The sequence below is a fragment of the Urocampus carinirostris genome, chromosome 11 (genome assembly GCF_059441175.1).
Source record: "Urocampus carinirostris isolate Australia breed hairy pipefish chromosome 11, RoL_Ucar_1.0, whole genome shotgun sequence".
Lineage (NCBI taxonomy): Eukaryota > Metazoa > Chordata > Actinopteri > Syngnathiformes > Syngnathidae > Urocampus > Urocampus carinirostris.
Window position 1 is genome coordinate 39,344,228 of NC_142359.1, and position 26,428 is coordinate 39,370,655.

Below are 26,428 nucleotides of genomic sequence, written 5' to 3' on the forward strand. Positions count from 1 at the left end.
TCTGTTGCAACATGAAAGAGTATCTTTTTCCCACTCCGTCGCTGGCACGACAGACACGACGATTACTGTACGCAGAGAGAGGCAAAGTTCTATTTATATCTATCGTTCTCATGCTGCAATACACAAATACCAGCCTGGGGTGTCGTGACGCGTCCGCTATTGTCAGCCTAACTCAGGACTTTGCATGCAAAGCCAAAGTGATGGAACTTGATATCTCATTGATTAGTGGTAAGTTGAAAACATTACGTTCTTAAGCTGGTCCTGATGTGTTTTTTTTCTCTGCTCAGCACGCAGCGTTGCGCAACTGTCTTTACTTTGTGCATTGCAACCGACGCTAATTGGAGCGGCGTCGGCTGCATTAATTCAGCGTCCAATGAGTTGCAGCCAAAGGGGACGCTATGCGTTTTATAAAATGAGAGGATGCTCATTGCGCCTAAGAGCGGTCTTCCTCAGATGAGCAGCGACAGATGGGATGATTTCTGCAAAGAGAGGATCCCCTCCCTCTTTGTTTCTCGCGGATTCGTGAACATCTGTGAAGGCACACACACTCGACACGTGCGCCGTTACTGAAAGGACGAGCTGACTCTGGGTCACGGGGGACCAAACGATCAGTTGGTGGCTGGAAAAACACGAATATGAAATTGCATAATGTTTTTTTTTCTATTGAGACACCTACTGCCAAAAAATGAAGTACAGAGAGCTGCTGGTACACTCTTACACAGATTTTTAAACAAATTGATTTTGTCTTCGTTGTCATTAGTGTCACGCACCAGGAACGGAGATGGGACCCAATTGCGTTCGTTTTACTCAGCTTCATTTAGAACAGGTGTCACCAACACGGTGCCCGCGGGCACCCGGTCGCCCGCAAGGACCACATGAGTCGCCCGCGGGCCTGTTCCAAAAATAGCACATCTCATAGAGAGCTGCGTCTAAAAATTAATTTTGTTCTGTTGCTATTATTTTTTTAATCACACTTGTATGTATATAGATTTAAAAAATACTATCTTAAAAATACTTTAAGGTTAACGCGCACAATATTTACCTATGGGCAGTAAAGTAGAGCTTGTGGGATGTGGAGAGTAAGCTAGCGGGCGCTGTATGCACTTTCGTACCCCAAAAACATGGCAGAAAAAAGAAAGAAAACGTATCTCTTTCACAGTGAATGGGAAGAGGAGTTCTTTTTTACGACTGTAAAAGAAACCTGCGTGTGTCTGATTTGCGGGACGACCGTGGCGACAGCAAAACGGCACAATGTGGAGAGACATTTCAATACGTGTCACAAAAGCTACCATGATAAATATCCACCTGCAAGCGCCCTACGGGCAGAAAAAGCCCGTGAGCTAAAGACCGCTCTGGGTAAGCAACAGTCTTTTTTTACGAGGCCGGCCAAAAACTCACAAAAAGCAACCGAAGCCTCGTTTAGAGCTACACATTTTCTGATCAAGAAAAAAAAGGCATTTACAGATGGAGAAGTTGTCAAAGAAGCGATGTTATTAATTGCTAACACTGTATTTAAAGACGAGAAAAATGGAAGCGACCTAATCTCCACTCTTTCCGACGTCCAACTGGGGGCATCTACGATGGCAAGACGAGTATCAGCTATGTCCAGTAACTTGGTCGATCAGTTGGAGCAGGATCTGGCGAAGTGCAAGTGGTTTAGCCTCCAGTGCGATGAGTCCGTGGACAGCAGCAGTACAGCGCAGTTATTGGTTTTTATCCGGATGGTGTTTAATGATTTCTCCACAAAAGAAGAACTCCTGACACTACTGCCCTTAAAGACAACTACGAGAGGAGTTGACATTTATAACACGGTGAAGGAGTTTTTCGTGCAGAAAAAGGTGCCATTGGAAAAGCTGGTAGCGGTGACAACAGACGGGGCTCCTGCTATGGTCGGCCGACAGACAGGTTTCATCGCTCACTGTAAACGTGACCCAGACTTCCCCAAATTTCTGCATTACCATTGCATCATTCACCAGCAGGCGTTGTGTGCGAAAGTGATCGGCTTTGGGCACGTGATGACTCCCGTTGTGAAAATCATAAACAACATCCGCTCCAAAGCAAAGCAGCACAGGATTTTCAAGGTACTATTAGAGGAGATGTCAGCAGAATATGGGGACCTACTGCTACACACAGAAATCAGATGGCTCAGCAGAGGACGAGTTTTGCATCGTTTTTTGTCTCTTTTGCGTGAAATCAAAGAGTTCATGCAGTCCAAAGGCGAAGATGTCTCACTGCTAGAGGACACAGAGTGGACACTTGACCTTGCATTTTTGGTGGACATTACTGGGAAATTAAACCTCCTGAACTGCCAGCTGCAAGGCAAAGGTAAGACTGTTGTCGATATGATAAGTGCTTTAAATGCATTTAAAGCCAAAATGAATGCATTCTCTGCAGATTTACAGAGAAAAAAAGTTCTGCACTTTCCCTCTGTGCAGTCAGTGCTGAAAGACAATGCTTCTGCATCTGAGACATTTGAAAAAGTGGCAGAAAAGTACATTGAAGTAATAAACAGACTTGGGCAAGAGTTTGAGAATAGGTTTTGTGACCTTCATCAGCTTGAACCATGTGTGTTCTTCATTTCCAACCCTTTCATGAATGGGGACACAACATGCTTTGCTGAGCAGTTAAGTGCAACGTTCAACTTGGATGCTGGACAGGTGGAGATTGAAATTATAACATTGCAAAATGATCTCCATCTCAAAGCCTACCAGGCTGCACCAAACTTTTGGCGCCTTGTTGACACAGAGAAGTACAGTGGAGTATGCACAGCAGCCATGAAGGTTGCCAGCCTGTTTGGCTCAACCTATCTCTGTGAATCAGCATTTTCTGACATGAACTTCATCAAAAACAAACACAGAACACGCCTCACTGATGCACATCTGAGAGACTCACTCACAGTTGCAGTGTCAAGTTACACACCAGATTACAACACACTGGTGAACAGCATGCAATGCCAGTCTTCCCACTAACCAAGGACGGATACCAGATGTAGTCAGTGACAACATGGTAGTGCCATGGCAAAGTTGAATTAAAATATTGAAGAATTGTGTTCAATTTAAAAGTGTGTTCATGACATTTAAAAGTTATAATTTTGTTAAACATAACACAGACTTGGCCATTAGTTCAAAATGTGAAATAAAAAATGTATTACATATTTAAAAATATGTAAGTTGATTTTGTTTAACATTACATAATTGTTAACTTTTTGAAACATGTTGCAACATAGTTCATGATTTGTTAACAGGGCATGTCAGTGGCTTGTGCAAATGGGATATTTTTTGCTAAAATGTAGTGATGTAAGTGATCATCTGAAAATGTAACAAATACTGTGATTAATAGAGATAAAGTGTTGAATATTGATATCTGTTTCCCACCTTGTTGTCATTTTTGATAATCATTGTTAGAAATCATTAACATGATCAGTGTCTTTACATAGGTGAGTATTACTAATCATTATAAATAATGTATAACTAAAGGCAAACTGAGCAAATTTGTTATTTCAGAAGAGCGTATCAAACTGGTAGCCCTTCGTATGATTCAGTAACCGTGAAGTAGCTCTCAGTTTCAAAAAGGTTGGTGACCCCTGATTTAGAAGGAGGAAAGGACTTGCAGATAGCTGGGATGCGGAAGTGGCACTTCCGTGTCGAGCGAAGGTAGTTGTTGAAAGCGAGAAAAACAGGTCGAGGCCAGGGCGGAGGAGCAAAAACATAAACGGGTCCAGAAAAGAGGTCGGCAACGGGAATCAGACAGAAAACAGGGCAGGATGGAGTCAGAGAGTCACAAAAGCTTGCCTAGCGGGTAGCATAGGTTCGCAGACGATCTTACGAGTGTTTTCAGGAAGACGGGGTTTTAAAAAGAGTACAACAGCCAATCAGGGTCTGTGGCTGTTGGCGCCAACGGGGCAGACTCATGTGCCCCGCATCAGTAATCATGACCCATTAGTATCACTTTATTAAGTAGCGGTTCTACACTAAATTACTTCCCTGGGCGAGATTTCCACCGAGTGCCCCCCAAATAATACTTAAATAATAAGTAAAAATACACTGTATACAAAAATGGCAAACACTTACCAAAAAATGTCAAGAGAACAATAATATAAAATAATAAAATAGTTGTATTTTTATGCAGCAAATCACACAATCACACACATTTGAAAACACACTAAAGAAAATGTAGTTTTATAATGACAAGAAAACACAAACATCATCATAATGAATCTGCTCTCCTACTTCGTGATTAATGCTGATGTCAGCAGGGCCAGTGAGACGTTCCTTAGACATGATTGACCTCAGGTACGACTTTATTAACTTGAGTTTATAAAAACTCCTCTCTGCTTGAGCTACTGTGACTGGCAGAGTCAGTGCAATTCTGAGGGCAGTTCAAAGGTTGGGGTAGATTTTGGATAAATCGTTATCATGTATGAAAGTGATCCGCTCATCAGACTATAGGCTGTTAATTAAAAGTGGAACTATTAGTTTCTAACTGTCCGCCTCAAATTCTAAGCTTGGCACACTTTTAGTTATGCCTTGTTAGGCTAGCTTTGTCATGAAACTGAATTGCAGCAAATAGCAAATGTTAGTCATTTACACTACCTGATTCTATGAACATTCCATTGAATAATACCGAGCTGGGGGAACAACGTTATCTCAAATGATGGAAATAAATAAACACTGAGTTCGAAACCGTTTTGTAGCAAAGCACAATCTCAAGGTGAAATGTGATTGCTTGTTTGCTGGTTAAAAACTGAATTAGTGTTGTTAGAGTAAGCATAACAAGCACAAAACCAAGAATGCCATCAAACATGTATGACAAAATTACTACTCGTCTTGATGCCCATCCCCTAACTGTCACTCATTAAAGCGGTCAAGGCTAAAAACCATTTTACCTGAGTGACCTCATAATCGATTTTGTATCACACATTTGATCTTTTTCACACAATTCAGTTAAATATGCAGCAATTGGCCTGTTTTCTTAAAGTTATGAATAAATTGCCTTATTTGGAAGACAGCGGCAACCAACTAGAAATTCAGTTAATAGGTCCGGCCTATTGCTAACGGCTAGGCTAACAACTCTCCGAAGCCACAGCTACGGACCCTGTATCTTGCCAATGCCAGGTCAATTAGCCAAAAAATTGATGACATGGAGCCACAACACGTGTGAAACCGCCACATTCCGGACGGTCTTATTTTAATCATTTAATCATTTAATCATTTAATCATAGGGAAGATCCGTCTCCATACGAAGACACCCGATGTTAGCGCGCAGCTAGCTAGCTACTAGTTGGCTGGTCAGTAAATTGCTTTCTTACACTGAAAGGAGAAGCCCTCCAATTTCGTTTTACTTTTTACAATCAAAAAACCCCACAAGGGTCCAAGCATTCCGATTTTCGTGTGTCAGCTAACTATCTAGCTAAGTTTAAATCTTTCTATTCTGCCATTGAGATAGCTATTTACTCTTTTAGTGACCTATATAGCTCAGTTTTTAGTTGTTTTAATGTGTTTACCTTTTTAGCTAACCATCTATCTCATTATCTAACCCTTTGAGCTATATAGCAAGCCATCTAACCAAGTTGCTATTTTAGAAATGTATGTCAGACTGGGTTGTATTTTGTGTTAATGTAGCTAAAATGTAGCTCTCCGCTTGAAAAAGGTTGTAGATCTCTGCTTATATGAGCAAAATTATCTATGACAGACATCAAGATAAAATTTAGTAAGTTGCAATGATTATTATGATTATTTTGATACTAAAACCTAAATAACTTGGGCAAAATATTTGACAAAATTTAGCTTAGTTTATATTAGGTTAAGCTTAAAGCACCATAAATAATGTTACTTGGAAAACAAGGCTTAGTATAATAAGATAAATGAATAATAATGAAAATATCAAAATAATATCATATTGCACAAAGAATAATCCATTGCTCATCAAGTATATTTCCCCACAAAATAAATACAATAATATTTAAAATGAATAAAATTATCTTAAAGACAGAACAAGCCAATTTTATTTGAAAAGCCTACTTAAATTGTTTACTAAATTTTCCGGTATTTTCTAACAAAAAACAAAAAAAAACAAAAAAAAAAACAAGCTTCAATTTTAAATAAAAAAGATGCAGGTGCAGTAAATTGGACTGCATGAAATTCTTCATCATTGAAAGATATCAAATTGTCTTTTATTTACCTGATTCATTATCAAAATTATGTGTCATAAATATAATACAGAAATTATTGAATGGAATATCAATGTCACTGAGTCAAACCGTATGGAAATGTCACTGCTGATCTGTCCTTGAAGCATCCATCCATCCAATGTCTGCACCACTTATCCTCAGTAGGGTCGCAGGGGTACTGGAGCCCATCCCAGCTATCTTTGGGCAGTGGGCAGGGGACACCCTGAACTGTGCACACAAGACAGACAACTCACTTGCTCATTCATACTTAGGGACAATTCAGACAGGACAATTAACCTGACATGCATGTTTTTGGAATGTGGGAAGAAACAGGGGTGCCCGGAGGAAACCCACGCAAGCACGGGGAGAACATGCAAACTCCACACAGGAAAGTTCGCTCTCAAGACCTCAGAACTATGCTGCACACGCGTTAACCACTGCGCTGCCGTGCTGCCCCTGTCGATGAAGCATTTCTACATTCAAAAATTAATAAATAAATGAAAAAGGAAAAAACAAATTTGAAAAGTTCATCATTTAGTTAGTAGACACTCAAAAGAATGGCAGAATACATTAATGGATTTTGAATTTGCAAGGAGAATAGGAGAGGACCCAAACCTTAGATAAGAAATTCCGACCTGTTCTAAAAGCCCTCCCCTGAGCCCTTTCTTTATATGAATCTTATGTTACAAAAGCAGATCCCCCCTAATGATTTTAACACAGCATAATAATCAAAACAAAAAACAACAGAGAGGGGTAATAAGTAAAAAAACGATCTGGTATTCTATGCAATCTCTTTTGCAAGTGTCCAAATGTCAAGTCAAGTCAAGTCAAGTAATTTTTATTTGTATAGCCCTTAATCACAAAGAATCTCAAAGGGCTTCACAGGTTATTACACAGACTATATTACACAGTCTATATTACACAGACTATTTTTCAGACTATTATTACACCATCCCCTGCTCTGGAACCAACATGAGGGTAAAGAAAAACTCAAAAAACCTCAGCATGGGGGTAAAGAAGAAACCTTGAGAAGGGACAGCAAAGGATGTTGCAATCCCAAATAATACAGAGATATTTTCCACGAAAAGTACAGAGTAGAAGTGAGTTTTAAGCTTAGATTTAAACATTTCCACTGAAGTTGCAGATCGGATCTCAGGGGGAAGAGCATTCCACAGCACCGGTGCCCAGATGGAGAACGCTCTCGAACCAGCGGAACACTTCTTGGCTCTTGGGATCACGAGAAGACCGGCGCTCTCAGAACGAAGGCTTCGGACCGGAACATAGGGGGAAATCAGATCTGAAAGATATGAGGGAGCAAGTCCATGTTTGATTTTGTATAATACTAAGAGAACCTTGAAATCACATCTTAGGCTAACAGGGAGCCAATGCAGGTTAGCCAAAATCGGCGTGATGTGATCGGACTTTTTTGTCCTAGTTAAAAGCCTCGCTGCAGCATTTTGTACCCGCTAAAGACTCTTGATTCTGGACTTTGGGAGACCGGAGAGTAGTGCATTACACTAATCGAGACGGGAGGTAACAAACGCGTGAATTATAATTTCCGCATCCGACTGAGACAGTATAGGACGAATTTTAGCAATGTTGCAAAGATGGAAGAAAGCGTTCTAGTAATTTTCTTCACATGCTTTTGAAAGGACAGATCGGGGTCAAATATGACACCTATATTTTTAACTGAGTCACTCTGTGTGATGTGACATTTGTCAATGTTCACAGCAGTTTTTGAGAATAAGTCACGGCATTTAGAAGGACCAATAACTAACATTTCGGTCTTTTTAGAGTAAAGACGCAAGAAATTGAGTGACATCCACTCTTTTATCTCAGTGAGGCAGGCCTCCAAATTTCCACAATTTAGTGTGGCAGATTCCTCCAACGGAAGATATAGTTGAGTGTCGTCTGCGTAGCAGTGGAAACTGAATAAACATACTAAAAAGGATTTAAGCTACTCAATTTAAGGGATCGTCTTTCAAAAGATAACGATAACACCAATTCCAGAGTTTTTTACAAATGCTTGTGCAGATTTTTAAAGATGTTTGCGTGCATGCCTTGTGCCTTTTCTCACTCTTCTGCACGCACACATTGCATCAAGTCAGTGCACGGCGTAAAGCATTGCATCCATTATTGAAAGTATAACTTGACTGAGCATGATTTTAAGACCGTTTTGCGACGCCGTGGCGGGCAATCTCGTTTGCTATCTTGCTGTCAGAGGATTGAAAAGAGAATTAATGCTGAGAAGATTGAGAAAGCAATCTTGCGGGGAATCCTTTTTTGTGTGCACGTTATTTGATTCTATTCAGCGTAAAACCTGGCAACACCACACAAACAACCAAAAATTTGGTTTGCAGTCCTCCAAAGTCAGGACAAAACAAAACAAAATAACAAATCGAAAAAAAACCTCCACAAAAAATGTTATCGTACATGTTCAAAAGGTAGTAGAAAGAAGCATCTGCTTAATTAGGTTTACTAACCTTGAGTTCGAAGCCCAGATTTTGCCATGAGAAAAAATGCCACTGAGCAAAAATATTTAAAATCAATCAATCAATCAATCATAAAATTCATAATTTTTTCTCACTTCATTCATTCTTACTGTAAATAATAAAAGACTGTCTCAGAAAATGTTAGTATTGTGATAAGTTCCAGATTTTCTGCAATGAACCTAAAACACAAAAATGTCATACATTCTAGATTCATTAAACATCATGTCAGGATCAGAACGGAAACAGGATCCAATCGCATAACGTTTCTCACAAGTTTATTGAGAAAGAGAGAGGAAGGGCAGCGCCCGCGATCCGGTGCTCGATAGACGCGGGAAGCAAGTCGCTCTCGCAATCGGATTGTGATCCGAATACGGAAGTGGATCTTCCGTAGCGGGCGATGGCGTTGTCGGGGCCGGAAAAACAGAACGAGACAGTAGAGCAAAGACGTGGACGGGATCAGAAACGAGTCGTGAGCCAGGGCGGGAGAGCAGACGTGGTCGGGATCAAAACAGGTCGTAGCCAGAATGGGAGAGCAGACGTGGTCGGGATCAAAACAGGTCGTAGCCGGAGACAAACGGGAGCAAAAAAAACAAGCCAAGTGGGAGTCAGGGTCGAAAAAGGCTAGCCTTGTATACACAGAGGTTCGCAGATGGACTGACAACAGGGGATTGACAGGACCAGGTTCAAAGAGTGACAGGGAACCAATCAGAATCTGTGGCGGTTGGTGCCATATTAGTGGACACAGCTGAGTCACATCAGTAATCATGACACATCAACTGATATATGCAAATCTTTTCTTAATTTAATATAGCTTATTTTGATGAAATCTAAAATATCCTATCCTAAAATATTACAATATCATGAAAGAGTATTCTGTAGTAGTAGGCTAGTAAGCCATAATCAGCAATATCAAATAATAAAAGACATGTGTTCCCAATGGGGGTATGTTAATTAATTTTTAACATGTTTGTATTTGTTTATTTATTGGCTGTATATTACCGTAGCTAACTCGTGGGTCAGCAACCTGTGGTTCTAAAACGTGTTCTTTCGTTCGTATCATTTCGCACTTCATAAAAAACAAAACAAAACATTTACATAACATGCAAAAATACATGAGCTATTGTAAAAACATGCTTTTTAGAAAAAATACGCGTGGGTGAAGACATCAGCATTCTCCATAGTTTGTATTCGTCTTTGTGCTATTTAGCACTCGTTTTCAGTTACACTACAGCAACTAAAGGTTAAATAATACACACTGTCCCTTTAACGTCTTCAAAACTGTAAAAATGCTTTGAATTAATATTAAAAAAGTCATTTTTACGTATGAATTCCTTTTTTATATTGATTGTTTATTTGTTTTTGTGGCTCCAGACATTTTTTTTGTCTGTTAAGGCTTTTTCAACATTTTTGGTTGCTGACCCATGAGCTGACTGAATTGGGGTATTGAATGTGACGAAACTACGTAAGAATTACGGATTTACCTTTGATTCACTGATATTGATTGACTGTACATATGTTACTTTTTTGTGATTGGGCTTATCATAACTGATATAACGAATTCAACACAGATAGGAGGGGGAATATATATATATTTTTTTCAGAAACGCACGCAATATTTCAAAATGTCTTTTGTGTGAAAAATTGTTACTTCCTGGGACTGCGGTGCTATCTGGTGGTGTGGGTGTCAGGTGTTTGATAGGAAGCAGAGCGTAAAAGCAAAGGATAAAGCTTAACACGCAACTGGGTTTGTTTGTTTGGATTCTCACTTAGCTGTGGAAAAGCTTGGCTTCTGAATTGACTATAAATGTGACTCAACTTAAAGTAAATACGGGCTACTTAATATGGAGTAGCTGTTCTCAAACTTTTGGGGTGGTTTGGGAAAGTATTTGCATAACCCCTGATCAGAAACTAATAGACAGGCAAGGAAAAACTTAAAAACATCTGCATGAGGAAAAAAAGAAACCTTAAGAAGGGGCCACACTTTGACCAGGCTTTAATTAACGTTTAATTGGGTAACAAAACAAAGAACATAGTCAGTGTAGTCTACATCAGCATCAGCAATAAACATAGGTCATAATTTTATTATTATTTATTTTGTTTTTTATATTTTGCTATTATTCTTTTATATATTATATATATATATATATATATATATATATATATATATATATATATATATATATATATATATATTGTGTATATATATTACTAGATATATATTTAATATATATCTAATGTATATTCAAAAATATATATAAATAAAATACAATTGGCAATTTATTTATTCAACTATTCAATTCATTTATTTATTACTGTTTCTCAGTATTTGTTTTACCAGCAAAACTCCTTAAAAATACAGAAAACAAGTAAAATAAGAAAACTAACAGCTAAAATAGCCTTATAGAATATTTCTGATTTTGAAGGTACATTGAGTAATATATGACCACAAGATAGCACTGTAAAAACCAGTGCTGAATGAGCACAGCGTAGCAGCAATATGACAGACAAACTAGACTAGACTACTGGGTATGGATTCCGCTATGGTTTCTGAGCTCTCTGATCTTCTTTCAGGAGCAGTTGCGTCCATTCCTTCATAGAAAGGCTCTATCGACTCGCTCATGAATGAGTTTAATGCTACCCTGGCTAGTGTCCTGGATTCAGTAGCATACGGCTTAAATCACGACCTAAAAGACGCACGCCTTGGTTTACTGATGAAACTAGATCCCTTAAACAAGAATGCAGGAAATCTGTAAGACAATGGCGCGCTACCAAGCTTGAGGTTTTCCATCAAACCTGGTGTGACAGCTTGTTAAAGTATAAAGCGACCCTTGCCTCTGCAGAATCAGCCTACCTTTCGAAGGTGATTGCGTCACAAAAGAACAACCCCAAAATATTTTTCGACACTGTAGCATCGCTTACAAGGCAACAGATTATCCCAGATAGTTCCACCCATTCAGCCCATGACTTTATGTTCTTCTTTAACAAGAAGATTCAATGCATTAGGGAAGAAATTTCTAAAGACAGTGTTAATACATCACATATTAAAGGGCTGAAATCTAAAGATCCACGACATGGTGGCTGTCCAGGGAATTTGTCCCGATTTAGTGAACTGTCACTCAATAATCTTAAACAGGTGGTGAATACGGCCAAACCGACAACTTCCCTTTTCGACCCGCTTCCGGGTTCGCCTATTAAAGGTCACTTTGGGGTCGTTGGACCTTCAGTTCTAAATATTATAAACATATCACTCTCCTCAGGTGTTGTTCCAGTGGCTTTGAAGTCCGCTGTTATTAAACCTACACTGAAACGACCCAACCTTGATCCAGAAAGCTTATGTAATTATAGACCTGTGTCAAACCTACCGTTTCTTTCTAAAGTACTTGAAAAAGTAGTGGCACAGCAACTGAATGATTTCATATCTGAGAGCAATCTTTTCGAATCAATGCAATCAGGATTCAGGGCTAACCACTCTACTGAGACAGCTCTGATTAAGGTAACCAATGATCTCCTACTGGCAATGGACTCTGGCGCTTCATCACTTTTGCTGCTGCTGGACCTTAGTACTGCTTTTGACACAATGGACCATAATATCTTACTAGAACGGTTGGAAAAATGGATTGGTCTCTCAGGAATCTTATAACATTATCTTCTCTGTTCCTTTATCTTCTTGCTCATACCTCACTATGAATGTGTAAAACTGGAGTGTCATGCCCAATTTCGTTGTCACAATATGTTAGCCCATTTGTAACAATGACAATAAAGGTATATTCTATTCTATTCTATTCTATTCTCTCATGGTTCAGATCCTACCTCTCAGATAGGACGCACTGTGTTAAATATGGCGAAATGACATCTGAGCAATGTTCCCTCTAATTTTCCACAGGTCTGAGCGTTCACACAAAGTCGGTGAGCAACGCTTGAAACAACAGTGAGCAACAGCAATTCCAAGTGTGGCAACTAAGTCATTATCAAACATGTCCAAAACTTGACATCACATTACATTTTGTTGAGTTTCTGGCAATGCAAAATTATTTTTCTCTTTTTGTACTTTTGCGAAGGTTGTACGGCCTACAAACGTCGTTTGTTCTTACAATTCTTTCACAAGATATCCATTTCTTTTTATTTCCTGATATATTTTGTCGCATAATATTAACATTTTTGGGGGCTTATTTAGTCGGTTGTACGATACAGAACTCTACTTAATCACATTTTTTAGTGAAAGTACAATGTTGGCAACAAGATTCACTTGATATAATTGGAAATTATTTGAATGCAACACAAACTTTTTCTTCTTTTTTCCGTGTTTTGTTCTACTTTTTTTTCCTTTAAAAAAAATCACATTGTGTTTATTTTTTACGAGGTGTTACTTTTTTCTTTTTGTTCTCTATTTACTTTTTTCCTACATTTCTTTTTTGTTCTATTCCCCCTTCCTTTATGTCATTTTGTGCATAATTTTACATAATATTTGGTCATGTTGGGATTAAAGAAGCAAAAACAACCTGAAGAGCCGTTTAGGACCCGAAAGAGCCGGTTCCTTTTAGTGAGCCGAGCCGAAGAAGCAGGTTCTCGACAAATTCTAATAACTTTACTCAACTTTGTTCTGCTTTGACTCGACTTCAAAATACCGCATTTAGGACACAACGTCAGGGGAACCCGTGTATTTTTACCTTCATGCACTGTACCTTTGACTTAAGTCGCTTCTTAATTAATAATTTTACTCTCCGGTCTCCCAAAGTCCAGAATCAAGAGTCTTCAGCTGGTACAAAATGCTGAGGCGAGGCTTTTAACTAGGACAAAAAAGTCCGATCACATCACGCCGATTTTGGCTAACCTGCATTGGCTCCCTGTTAGCCTAAGATGTGATTTCAAGGTTCTCTTAGTATTATACAAAATCATACATGAACTTGCTCCCTCATATCTTTCAGATCTGATTTCCCCCTATGTCCCGGTCCGAAGCCTTCGTTCTGAAAGCGCCGGTCTACTGGTGATCCCAAGAGCCAAGAAGTGTTCCGCAGGTTCGAGAGCGTTCTCCATCCGGGCACCGGTGCTGTGGAATGCTCTTCCCCCTGAGATCCGATCTGCAACCTCAGTGAAAATGTTTAAATCTAAGCTTAAAACACACTTCTACTCTATAGCATATGAATAACCTATACTTTTTGTGGACAATATCTCTGTATTATTTGTAATTGCAACATCCTTTGCTGTCTGGTAATCCTGAAAGGGGGATGCCACATGTGCGGTCCCTTCTCAAGGTTTCTTCATTTTCCTCGTTTTGAGGTTTTTGAGTTTTTCCTTGCCCTCATGTAGGTTTTAGTTTAGGGGATGGTGTAATAATAGTCTGTAATAATAAAATATGCGCAATAACCTGTGCAGCCCTTTGAGACTCTTTGTGATTAAGGGCTATACAGATAAAAATTACTTGACTTGACTTGACTATGGCGGTATCCCCTATACTGCCATGTTAGGCCCTACACCCTATTTGATTACTATACTGGTATCTGTGGCTAACAATCTGCCTATGCTAATTTCATTCTCCTTCCTCCTTTAGTTTTCCTTGGCAGATAGGCGCTGGCCTCAGTTAACTACATCTGGTGAAGGAAATTGAGCTAGCAAATAAGGGGAAGACCATGTACTTGTCAGACCCACCACCTCAGTCTCCCCAACCCCAATTCTTTTACACGTTCTGTTTCGGAACTAGTTTATGAGGATGAAATAAGGTATTACAATGCAATATATTTTTCACTTATGTGGCTTTCCTGTCCGCTTAAACCAGCTAGGAATTAAAGATGCGCGGCAATAGCTGAAGTATTATGTATGAGAATATTTTTGCTAAAAACATGGTGAAACAGTGTAGTGAATACATTTGTCTTGTTACAGTACTTCCTACAAACTTCCTACGAACTTTCTTTGTTTTGCCTTAAAAATATTGGTGGGTGAGTGAAATGTGGAGTCGTAATTCCCATCTACTGTGTTTATAAGCACAATGCACTTATTTATTATCATTGCACTTGTCGTGATTGCCTAAGTAAAGTCACCTGGGGCAATCGTTTGGCGCGCTGGAGCGCACTTCCTGATTGGCTGACGTTCTCCACTTAAGCAGTCTGCGTCCAGAGATGGACGTCCGGGTATACTCTTTGTATCCCTGAGTGTTTCTCCGGACTACAAGTTACCCACGACTCCTCTTGCCTGATTCATGCCTGCCTTCCGTTTTTGACCTGTTTCCGTTCCACGTTTTGCGACCTACTCTCCCGTCCCGGCCATCGACTTACCCGCTCAGCTGTACTTTCTGTCCACCCGTCACGGAGCTGCCATCCCGCCCGAAGTGGCTGACGACCGACAAGCGTTGACGTCCCAAGCCAGCTCCAACAACTCTTTCTAATAAAAGCACTTTTGAAACTTACGCTATTGGATCTGAGATTCCGTTCTGGTTCATGACAGCACTATTGTTACAATACACTATTCTCAATCGCATTATTATTATTATTATTATTATTATTATTATTATTATTATTATTATTATTATTCTAACTAAGGCACGTTTTCTAAATTCTATGTTGTAATGATTATGATTTATTTCTAGTCATATATCAGTTCTCTCTTCAAAGGCTCTATATGACATGTTTTACCCAGGAGTGCCATGTCTAATCTTGTTGCACTGTTTAACAATGTTGATCAATGAAAATAAAGACAATTCTAATGTACTATACATTTGCCCCTGTAAATATAAACACATTATTTCTCATCAATATATTGCGTCTTTAATGTTTTTTTTAATCATTTTACACTTTTACCTTATGATTTTGTTTTAATTGCACTAAAAAGAGAAGCCCTCCAATTACACTGTATTTGTATAAAGACAATAAACAACATTTGTTGATTCATTAATATTTTTTGTTTTGACAGTCTGTTGAGATTGATAAATGTTGCAATGTTATATTTCTGGTCAGGTAATCTCGTGTTAGGGCATTGAATGACAACCTTGCAAGTTGACTCAAAAATCGTTTCTATTCTGAATACATAAAAATATCATGACAATAGCTAAGTGCTCATTGCTTTGGAATTAGATCCCAGGGAAACTGGAAACGTGTTTTTATTTCTTCGACACAGCAGCTTACAAAAACTTGCAGGTTCCCTGTTTAACTTGTCTTGTTTTAAATGGATTTCATTTCCACTGTGAGTCTGCCAGAAGATACAAAGATTTAGCAAGCAAACCTAAGCCTATAACGAGGGGGAATAATATTTAATATCCATATATAAAAGCTATAAAATAAATCACGAACGACGTTTTTGCACTTTCAACCAAAATGTAAATTTGCTTATAAATTTGACAACTTTGTAAACTTGGTGCTTTAAATTTATTTCAATATAGAATAGAATAGAATAGAATATAATTTCCTTGTATTGTCATTCTTTGTAACCATGCACACAGAACGAAATGTCGATACACCTGACTTGTACAGTTAAAATGTAGCGAGCCGATGCAGCCGCAGCCAAACAGGGCGCAGCCATTTTTAGTCAATAGGTGACCAAACCCCCCAATTCCAACCCTAATGCCGAGCGCCAAGCAGGGAGGCAATGAGTACCAATGTTGTAAGTCTTAGGTATGACTTGGCCGAGGCTTGAACCAGCGACCTCCCAGTCTCGGAGCAGGCGCCCTACCATCTAGGCTACGGAGCTGGTAGAATCTTATGGCCCGTATGATTTCGTTTTATAAATCTGCATCGGGCTCTTGAATGTATTAACAGCCAAAGACACTATTTTCTGGAGTGGTCGCTACAACAATAGCGTTTTTCTAAAAAAAAAAAAAAAATAAAATCAAACTGGTCTAAAAGTATGTAACTCACTTTCTCTAGGTATAAATGAGTACTGAATGTGTAACAAATTTGATAGACTTTAATACTTGAGGGAAGACTGGGAGTCGTGTGCCATGACGTTAGGCTAGCGTCCTGGAGGACATCCCCACCAATATTGTGTAATTCCTTAAAAAGAAAGCTTGATCTTGGGGGGCGCATTTAGTGAAGATTTCTTCTCCCGAGGTGGGTATGAAAAAATGTTTTAGAAGCACTGACCTTGCTTCATTGCCTACAGCCAGCAGTGGCACGCGAGGGGTTAACCAGTGGCATGCGAGCGCATGGCAAAATGATAATAATTTTATCTTTTTTAAAGCGCATTTATCGCATTTTATTTATTTATATCATCAAAGCGGCGCTGCCACGAGCGGCTGCCTTTTCCAGCAGCTGCCCTATTGTTTTATTGTCAGCTCCTATCTTCGGTGTTTTTTCTTCCCGTTTTGACAACTACACTATGGATTACTTCTATCCTATGGACATGGGTTTAGCGCACAAAAAATGCGTGTATTCAAGGAATTTCAACTCCTTGCCCTGAAGAATTCTCGTGCCGGCGTGATGAAGGGGCCTATCGTTGAAGAAGAGCCGGAGCTAGCGAAGCGGCTAGCGGCGTTATAAGTCTTCGGTACCATCCGTAATCATGGTAAATGCGAACTCACGACCAAATAAGATCATCGAGTGCTGGTGGACAACATCGTAGCGCACAGGGAGCGCAGTTGCTGTGTTTTGCGGAAACGTGGCTCACGTTTAGCATTCCGGACGCTAACGTGTAGCCACCCGGAGCTACCCGGAGCAATCCGGCTTCAACGCCGCTAAACAGAGACACGAAAGCCGGGGGAATCGGAGAGGAGGCGGACTTGCTAACACGAGGTGGTGTATCCCTGGATTTTCACAAAGAAAAGTTTTCCATCTGCCGCAGGGATGTCGAACTTTTGACTGGCGCGACGTCATCCACTCCGCTACAAGCACCCCTAGGGCATCATGTTCATCTGTTAATAAACAACGGGGTAGACTGCTGGAAGTGTGAATTTCCCTACGAGGATGAATAAAGTATCCATCTATCTATCTGTCTATCTATCTATCCCAGCCATCTCCGGGCAGTGGGCAGGGGACACCCTGAACTGGTTGCCAGCCAATCGCAGGGCACACAGGGACAGACAAACCTTTCGCTCATTCACACCTAGGGACAATTTGGACCGGCCAATTCACCTGAAATGCATGTTTTTGGAACGTGGGAGGAAACCAGAGTGCCCGGAGGAAACCCACGCAAGCACGGGGAGAACATACAAACTCCGCACAGGATGTCTGGAGCTGGATTTGAACCCACGGCAGGTTCCCATAACATGAACTGTGCCGCACAAGCGCTAACCACTGCGCCGCCGTGCTGCCCTATCTATCTATCTATCTTTATCTGAAATTTAGACATTTTCAGTTGCACGCCGTGTTGTTTAGAGGCTTTACGGTCGCGCCCCTCTTCCTCTGCTCCGTTTGTGAGCGTGTGAGGAGAGGAGGAAAGATCCGTGTTTTAACCCAGCCAACGAAACACAGGCGCACGATAAACGAAGAAATAATGACGGCTCCTTCAGCGAAAAAATTTCGTTCTTTTCAGCCAGCGTGGGCAAATAACTGGGGCTTTGTGCAAGACAATGACCGTGCTGTTTGTGCATTATGTCTCGAGAGCGTTGTACCTCGCACATCAAGGGTTGAACGTCAATATGTAACGAATCATGAACATGAATTCAAGGACGAGTCTGACAAGGCGGAGACATTAAAACGCGCTGTGTCCAAGTACGGCAAGCAAACACACACACCCTGAAAACCATTGTCACTGCTAAAAACGCCATTGCTCACTGATAGCAAAGCACGGAAAATCTTTTACTTAAAGCGAATATACTAAAGAAGTGTTCTTTTCGAGCCCGGTGGTTTTGTTTGGTTGCTTGCCTAACAAATAGACAATCAAAAACAAGAATAAAACACATCCCCATATTCTGCTATAAGATTTCATTGGTAGCTGTCCACATAAATTGTTTTTTGATTATAGTTCTAGTTCATTGTTGATGAAGAATGGTTGATTCTTGTGATCAAGTTGAAGTCATGGATGTCTACAGGCCTTTCCACGTGTTGCTCACATTTATTTTTTAGTTTATTGATGAACAAGAATATTGCTAGATAAATAGGTCAGCTATATGATTTCAATATCTATCCATGTTGTATATTTGGACTAGTGTAAAATGACAGCTCTGTTGGATAGAAAATATTTTTTGTGCGAGTCATTAATCTTGGTGTGGCACACTGATTTACAAGGAAATATGAAAGTGGCACTCCTCACCGAAAAGGTTTGACCCCTGATCTAGGGTGTGGTACGGTGTGTAATATTTAGTGCCTTTTTAGTGTTAAAAGACTTTTCATTTATTAAAAACAAAACAAAACAAATTCCTTTCAATAATAGGCAAAAATAGCTGAACTATCATATATACGTGCATTTCTATAATACTCGTAGGTTGAGAAATTTGGATTTTTATAAAATGCTGCTAAGGGTACACAAAAAACCTTGTGAAAGCTTGGGCAAAAAGATCAGAAAAAAAATGAAGCAGTTTGGTCACTTTGAGTCTCGGTAATTGTATTCTTGTATCCTTTGTTTTTTTTTGGCACTTGTGACACTTTTTGACATCTAGTGGTCAAATCATACACACTTTCCATTAAAGGTGAATTAAATGCTTCCCTCTTATATATTGGAACTCAATTTAGTTAATTTAGCTGAGTTGAAACAGAAAAAAAACAGAAACAAAAAAAACCTTTTTCGCATCTAAGGCCCTCATCAAATTTAGATGATGAGAGAAAAGATCTTAAATTGCACTTTCTTCACTGGCACGTTCATGTCACAAACTGGCAGAAAGTCAAATCAAATCCATCCCTACAAGTCTGAGATAAATACAACTTTTGACTCAACTTTTTCTGTGGGAAATGAACAGTGTTGGGGTAACGCCTTTTAAAGGAAAGAGTCCCCGAAACGCTATTACTTTTTTCGGTAAGGAGTACTGTAATGCGTTATTGTGAACATTTTGTAACACAATAGTCGTTACAACATGGCATGTTACCCTGCTACTTTTTGAAAGCCAAAGATGATTCTAGACATTGACGGCTCTTTCTCTGTAAAGAAGTAACACACGACCATAATTCTGCCAGCAAATAGACACTAAACACATCAACATGGTCTACATGGTGCGCCTGGGATTTTTTTATACTGTAAATACCTGCAGTATATCCATGTTGTATATTTGGACTAGTGTAAAATGACAGCTCTGTGTAGGAAAGGCCAAAGCCGACTTTACTTCCTCAGAAGGCTGGCCTCCTTCAAAATCTGCAAAAAGCTCCTGAAAATATTCTATGAGGCAGTTGTGGCAAGCGCCCTCTTCTATGCGGCAGCGTGTTGGGGAGGCAGCGTCAAGAAGAAGGATGCCTCTCGTCTTAATAAACTGGCGAGGAAAGCGAGCTCTGTTGTGGGCACAGAGCTGGACAGCCTGACAACAGTAGCTGAGACGGGCACTGGAAAAGCTGCGGTCAATCATGGACAATCAATCGCATCCACTACACAGCATTATCTCCAGACAGAATAGCAGTTTCAGCGACAGACTGCTGTCACTGTCTGCACTACGGACAGACTGAAGAGATCTTTTCTTCCTCGTGCCATGAGGCTCTTTAACTCTACCCGGCAGAGCAAAAACCCACAACAAACCACACCCCACCCTGTACATTGCATATTACCGAATTTTATTGCAATATGTATTCTGTGTAGCACTATTTATATATTCTATACAACACGCTACAGTGGGCATTTGCACGTCACATTGGGTATTTGTATATTGTATTCTTTTTGCTTTATTATTGTATTGTTCTCAGCTTAGGGATGCTGCTGGAAATGTGAATTTCCCTGTGGGGATGAATAAAGTATCTATCTATCTATCTATCTATCTATCTATCTATCTATCTATCTATCTATCTATCTATCTATCTATCTATCTATCTATCTATCTATCTATCTATCTATCTATCTATCTATCTATCTATCTATCTATCTATCTATCTATCTATCTATCTATCTATCTATCTATCTATCTATCTATCTATCTATCTATCTATCTATCTATCTATCCATCTATCTATCTATCTATCTATCTATCTATCTATCTATCTATCTATCTATCTATCTATCTATCTATCCAACTATCTATCTATCTATCTATCTATCTATCTATCTATCTATCTATCTATCTATCTATCTATCTATCTATCTATCTATCTATCTATCTATCTATCTATCTATCTATCTATCTATCTATCTATCTATCTATCTATCTATCTATCTATCTAAAATACAACCTAATACTGTTACGGTACCGTCATCTCCAGCAAAGAGGAGTTCATTTTTTAGGGGATTCTATTTCTCCCTACTGATATTCTTCCTACCGTATGTGCACGCATCCGAGCTGTATTTACAATTGTTAAATAAAACTGAAATCAGGTGGTCAGTTTATATGCATATATTTGACTGTGTGTTACCAGTAGCAAATGGTAGGTAGCGTGTGGGACAGGGGGGCGTGGCTCATCAAGATCAACGAAAGCAATAGGGCATACCTGAACAAAGAATTCACGGCGAAAGAGTGCATAATTTTTCTCTCTTTTTTGTAAAATTGTTTTGCAGTCCACCATGACTGGAGAAAAAAAGAAAACATCTTGAACATTACTCAGAAATCAATCAGGAAATATTTGCGTGGTTTTAAGACAAATGGATATGAAGGCTTCATTGCTTCCACAGGTCGGTGTACACGTCTATTTCTTTTATTATGTGGCTATTTTTGAGCAGCTCTAGGGGGTCGGTTTTAATGTGAGTATATACCGTAATTTGTAACTAGATATTTATAGATATTTTAGAGTTAAGCGCTACTTTTGGTTGTCAGTGAACTGGGGGTGTAACACAATCCCTTTTAAAATTAAGTAACTATTAACTGAAATTAATAACTTATTTTCAGTAATGCGTCCACTACTGGAAATTAATATGAAGTTCTAACTTGAATTTGCTGATGTCACTTTGGTAAATACCTGGTTTGGATATGTCGGTTTCACATGGTCGCAGATTACACAAACGGATGTAATTGGTTTCACTACAACCTGCCTTTTGTGGGCGTGTCCCGTGCCGTTGTACTCGTGTTACCGTGCCATGAACAGGATTCCCGATGCCGGAAATAACCCGGGATGGACAAAGGTAATTGGCTTGGGGATAATTGCAAGTCGCCCATTGAAACATTTGACATCAGCGTTTGGTTGCCTGACAAGTTTGTTAGTGGCGGATTAGCAGCTTAGCGTTGTCGCTAGGTAGATATTGATGCCAAGTAGATATTTGGATTCTAGCGATGTTGGGAAGAACCTAGTTCAATTTTAAATTTAGTTTTATATTTATATGCAGCATTTTTAACCATAACTAAATGATCAAATGTTAAAGGTGGGGTGCGTTGTATAAGGTTTATTGTTGAAAGTAGACTATTTCTTTAGGTTTGTAAAACAATGCCCAACTGAGTTCAAAGAGCCATTATGATTCCTTTTCCACTGTGATGATCTGCTGTAATTTCACTTTTAACAGAGCAGTTCGGGGCGAAACCAATGTTTCCCTTTAACCTGCCCGTGTGCATATTTGCGCACCGCCCATACCTTTTTCACGCACCAGAAAATCGATCACAAAGCCACAGTGGAGAGCATTCTGACATACTGCATTACGGTGTGGCATGCTGGGTGCATGGCAGCAGACAGGATAACACTTCAGAGGGTCATCAACACAGCCCAGAGAATCGTTGGTTGATCTCTACCCAGTCTGGAGGACATTGCCTGCTCTCGCTACCTCAGCAGAGCAGAAAACATCATCAATAATTTTTCTCACCCCGGCCACCACCTCTTTGACCTGCTGCCTTCCGGCAGACGCTACAGGTCACACAAAACAAAAACAAACAGACTCAGAGACAGTTTCGTCCCCAGAGCCATTACCACCCTTAACACACACCGCACAAAAAACTAAAACTCTTGCAAACACACTACCTCATACAAATGTAAAATTGTATTCATGACTATGCTCACTTTGCCCAATGTTGCCTATTTTGCACTACCGCATATTGCACTATTACGATCCCAAAACTGTATGTAACATTGTGTAAATATTATGTAAATTATGACCTTTATCTTCTTTATTCCTTTATCTTATTTGTTTTCTTTTATCCTCACTGTTAAATGTGAAACTGGAGTGCCACGTCCAATTTCGTTGTCACAATATGTTCAACCCATTTTGTGACAATGACAATAAAGGTATATTCTATTCTATTCTATTCTATTCTATTCTATTCTATTCTATTCTATTCTATTCTATTCTATTCTATTCTATTACAGTGCATGCAAGTAAAAATAACACGGGTTCCCTTGCCAGTGTTTTAATAACGCGGTATTTTTAAGTGATAAGCGAAATAGAGTAAATTAAATCAAGTGTGAATCTAAGCTCTAATTCTTGCGCCAGGGGGCGATGGCTGTTGACTAAAGAGGCGACGGGGGGCATTATTCTTTATCACTATGGCATTAGAATATAAAGAGACAAGTGTGGTTTACTTTAATTACCATCTGCATAATCAGACATGCAATATATTACCTAATTTATTCGCGTGACTCTGTTAGACTGGGAGGTCCGGGTTCGCGCCCCGGCCGAGTCATTCCTAAGACTTAAAAAGTGGTCGGCGGCGCCCTCTCTTGGCTGCGGCTGCATCGGGTCAGGTGCAATCGACATTTCGTTCTGTGTACATTGTTACACAGAATGACAATACAAGGAAATTATTATTATTATTATTATTATTATTAATGTTGTCGCAAATAGGTTTTCGTCTATTTTTGGAGAACAGGCTTTTTCGGCTCATCTTACTAAAACGAGCCGTCTCTTCCGGCTCCCAAACGGCTCATCAGATTGTATTTGTTGCTTTAATCGATATATAACCAATTATTATGTAACATTATGCATAAACTGACTCAAAAGGGCGGATAAATGCAATAAACATAAAAAATATGAAAATGAAAAAGATGTAAAAAGCTAAGAAAAAAGGGAAAAGGAGAAGAAAAAAGAAAAGCAAGAAAAATAGAAAAAGAGGTAAAAGCAAGAAAAATAAGTAAAAAGCTTAAAGTTTAACAAAGTGCACGTAGCGCTTAGCTTCTCTGCAATAACGGAGGCAGACGAGCAAAGAACGGTGTGCTTGCTATGTTAAAAATATCAGCAACGGACAGCACAATGCCACATACAATAAGCTGTCATTTACAGACATTACAGCCCAATAGGGCCAGAGTGGGCCCCATTTTTAGCCCGGGAGTTTAATACCCAAAGCCAGCCCACGTAGCCATGCTTGGGGTTGTCCATCGATTCAATGATGACCATCTTCTTTTATTTGTGAGTCTGCTGATGTTTGAACAGTCCGATCCTGGATGTGGTCGGAGACTCAGGTAAAAGAGGATACCTGCGCAATGATGGTTTTTAAAGTGGCGTAAGGGGTGCGCTTTCCCCAACGCCACTATCTTGATTGTAAAGAATATGGTTCCAGTGGCAAGGGAGACCCTAGACGACCGGCATCTTCCTACAACTGCAGGCGGCTGCCGGGATCCAGGTCTGTAGGAAACCGCCTCAAAGCATGCCGCCACCAGCTTTTGGGATCACTATTAGTCTGGACACTACCCTTCGACCTGTTCGGCTTGGGTAACCCTACCAGGAGTACGAGACTCCCGCCGACATAGCTCTAGGGGTCATGGAGACGCACAAAGTGCCCCACTACGATAAGGTGGTGATCCGTCGGGACACCCACGCAGCCATAGAATGAATGGAGCAGCAGTGAGCTCTTACAATGCATTTTTATCGGGAATACATTCAAGTATATATTGATAAGTTAACGGAAAACACTTTCCGGTTGTAATTCAAAGGCAACAATACAAAATTTGATCATTACTTCTAGTAGCCTACCAACTGGGTTATGGCGTCCCTGAAACATGTCAATTAATTTCGCGAATTCGGCATTCTTTCCACTGACAATTTTGTCACCATCCATTTGTCTGTGTCTTTTCCTAAACACTCCTCAGATTCTGCAAGTGCAACCGTTTCGCCGCTGTGGGCTCAAAACAAAGAGACGAGTCGAATTGGCCTAAAATAAACCAAATTTGATGCACGTTTGCCTATGGCAGTGGCAGAAAGAAGTTATCCTAGCGCACATACCTTCAAGATTGAGGACATTTTCGACTTTAGTGCGCTCGTTTATGCATGAAGCGAGCCCAGCTAACCACATTTGTGTGGTATTAAAGCATAAAGTGCTTACAGCGAGTTGCCCTCGAGAAACAAACAACTGCGTTTATTCTCTAAACCTTTAAGAAGATTTCCGTTGTTGTTCGCGTCCGGTCGGGACAGCACGTGAGCTTTGCGTTTTGTCTTTAGCCCACAGCCTCCACGTGAGCCCAAGCTTCAAAGAAAAAGATGAAACAAGAAGAGACAGCAAAGAAAAAAGGTTATGCCAGAGAGGGCAGGCTGTGCAAAAAAAAAAAAAAACTAAAGAAACAGCGACAATGCAGATGTTGGAGAATACCAGACAAGATACTGTCCACTTGGCCCGAGCGTCTTTAAACGCCTCGTCTGCGTCCAGAATTGTTTTGCTTTGGACTATGACACACGAGTTTGTCCAGCCTGCAGTCTAAGCGCCTTATCTTTGACCGCCAGCATGAAAAATGAATGCCTCACCCTGGTTTCAACCCGTCAACTTTATCCTTGCCCCCACAGAAAAGTTTGTTTTTCTTACATTGTATGTCTTTTCTCTCCTACAAATCTTGACTTTTTAGCACATTTTTTTTTGCCATTGAAATTCAAATCCCGCCTACTTTCAAGTCAAACGTTTAGTCATCGTAATGGGTGACTAGGATTTTCATTGGCTAATCAATGTGTGAATCATCATTCAATTTGTTACTACTGGCATAAGATCTTCGGCAATTTTATTTTCACCAAAAAAGCCTGTACAGGCTATTATGGGCTGTGGACCATGAGAAAAAGCCTGCTATTGGCCGATAGTGATGTAAATCAAAAGGTGAGCGTCTAACAGAGATTCCGGAAGTCCTCTGACAAGTCTGTTTACTTTTAAAGCGAAGTTTTGGAACGAATCCAAGGAATTACAAGAAGAAACATCGAAAAAAGCAGGCATGCTTTTAGGCGGCTATTTTTTTTTATCTGTTGGCATTATCGTGTGTTCTGGCGAAAATGTTTTACACGGTTGGACTCACTAGCTTCTTGTGGATGTAAGGGGTTGTGTACTTTAATTGATTTGATGGGTGCAATATGACGTCTCTAGTGAGTTACGCCCGGCTTTATAGTTATTGGTTATCTTTTTTTGATGAGTATATCTTGAATCGCAAGAGTTTAAGCCAGGCGTGTCCAAACTTTTAAGAGAGTGGGCCAGATTCAATAAGCTGAAAATGTCTGAGGGCCAACTATTCAGCTTGGTATTCTATAAACAGTCCTCAATAAATTCACCCTCTGTGAAAGGTTTGGAGTGCTTGCCAATCAGCATCGCGACCTTGTAGCTCGCCTTTGTAGCATTTTCATTTGACTCGAGTCTTGTGAAAAAACAATGCTCTGTGCCGTTAATACAGCTTCCAATTGCTTCATCTTTTTACAGCGTTTGTTTCCAGTTAAATTTTTGTAGTCAGCATGCTTCATCTGGCAGTGCCTTTTGATATTATATTCTTGAAAACAGACACACTCTTTTGGCAAATTAGGAAGATGCAGTTGTTACGGTTTTCGGTGAAAAAAATACTCCAATTTCCACTTAAAGCGGCGGCCCTCACAGTCAACTTTCCTTATTTGTTATTTA

General features: G+C 39.8%; 2 protein-coding genes across 5 annotated transcripts in view; one reads left to right on the forward strand and one right to left on the reverse strand.

Moving 5' to 3' along the window:
* Positions 1–26,428, reverse strand: part of LOC148357337 (uncharacterized) — a 49,792-nt gene that overhangs the window by 13,734 nt on the left and 9,630 nt on the right. The window lies entirely within an intron of this gene.
* LOC148357338 (general transcription factor II-I repeat domain-containing protein 2A-like) lies at positions 131–3,579 on the forward strand. Of its 3 annotated transcripts, none has more exons than XM_088348344.1 (2): positions 131–228; positions 1,519–3,579. In XM_088348344.1, exons 1-2 carry the CDS (start codon positions 201–203, stop codon positions 2,967–2,969), a joined length of 1,479 nt encoding a protein of 492 aa, XP_088204470.1. In that variant the 5' UTR covers positions 131–200; the 3' UTR covers positions 2,970–3,579. The 3 variants fall into 3 exon arrangements, with proteins under 3 accessions (XP_088204470.1, XP_088204469.1, XP_088204468.1); XM_088348343.1 differs by lacking the exon at positions 131–228 and adding an exon at positions 411–1,356; XM_088348342.1 differs by lacking the exon at positions 131–228 and having other exon boundaries at positions 412–2,325; positions 2,395–3,579.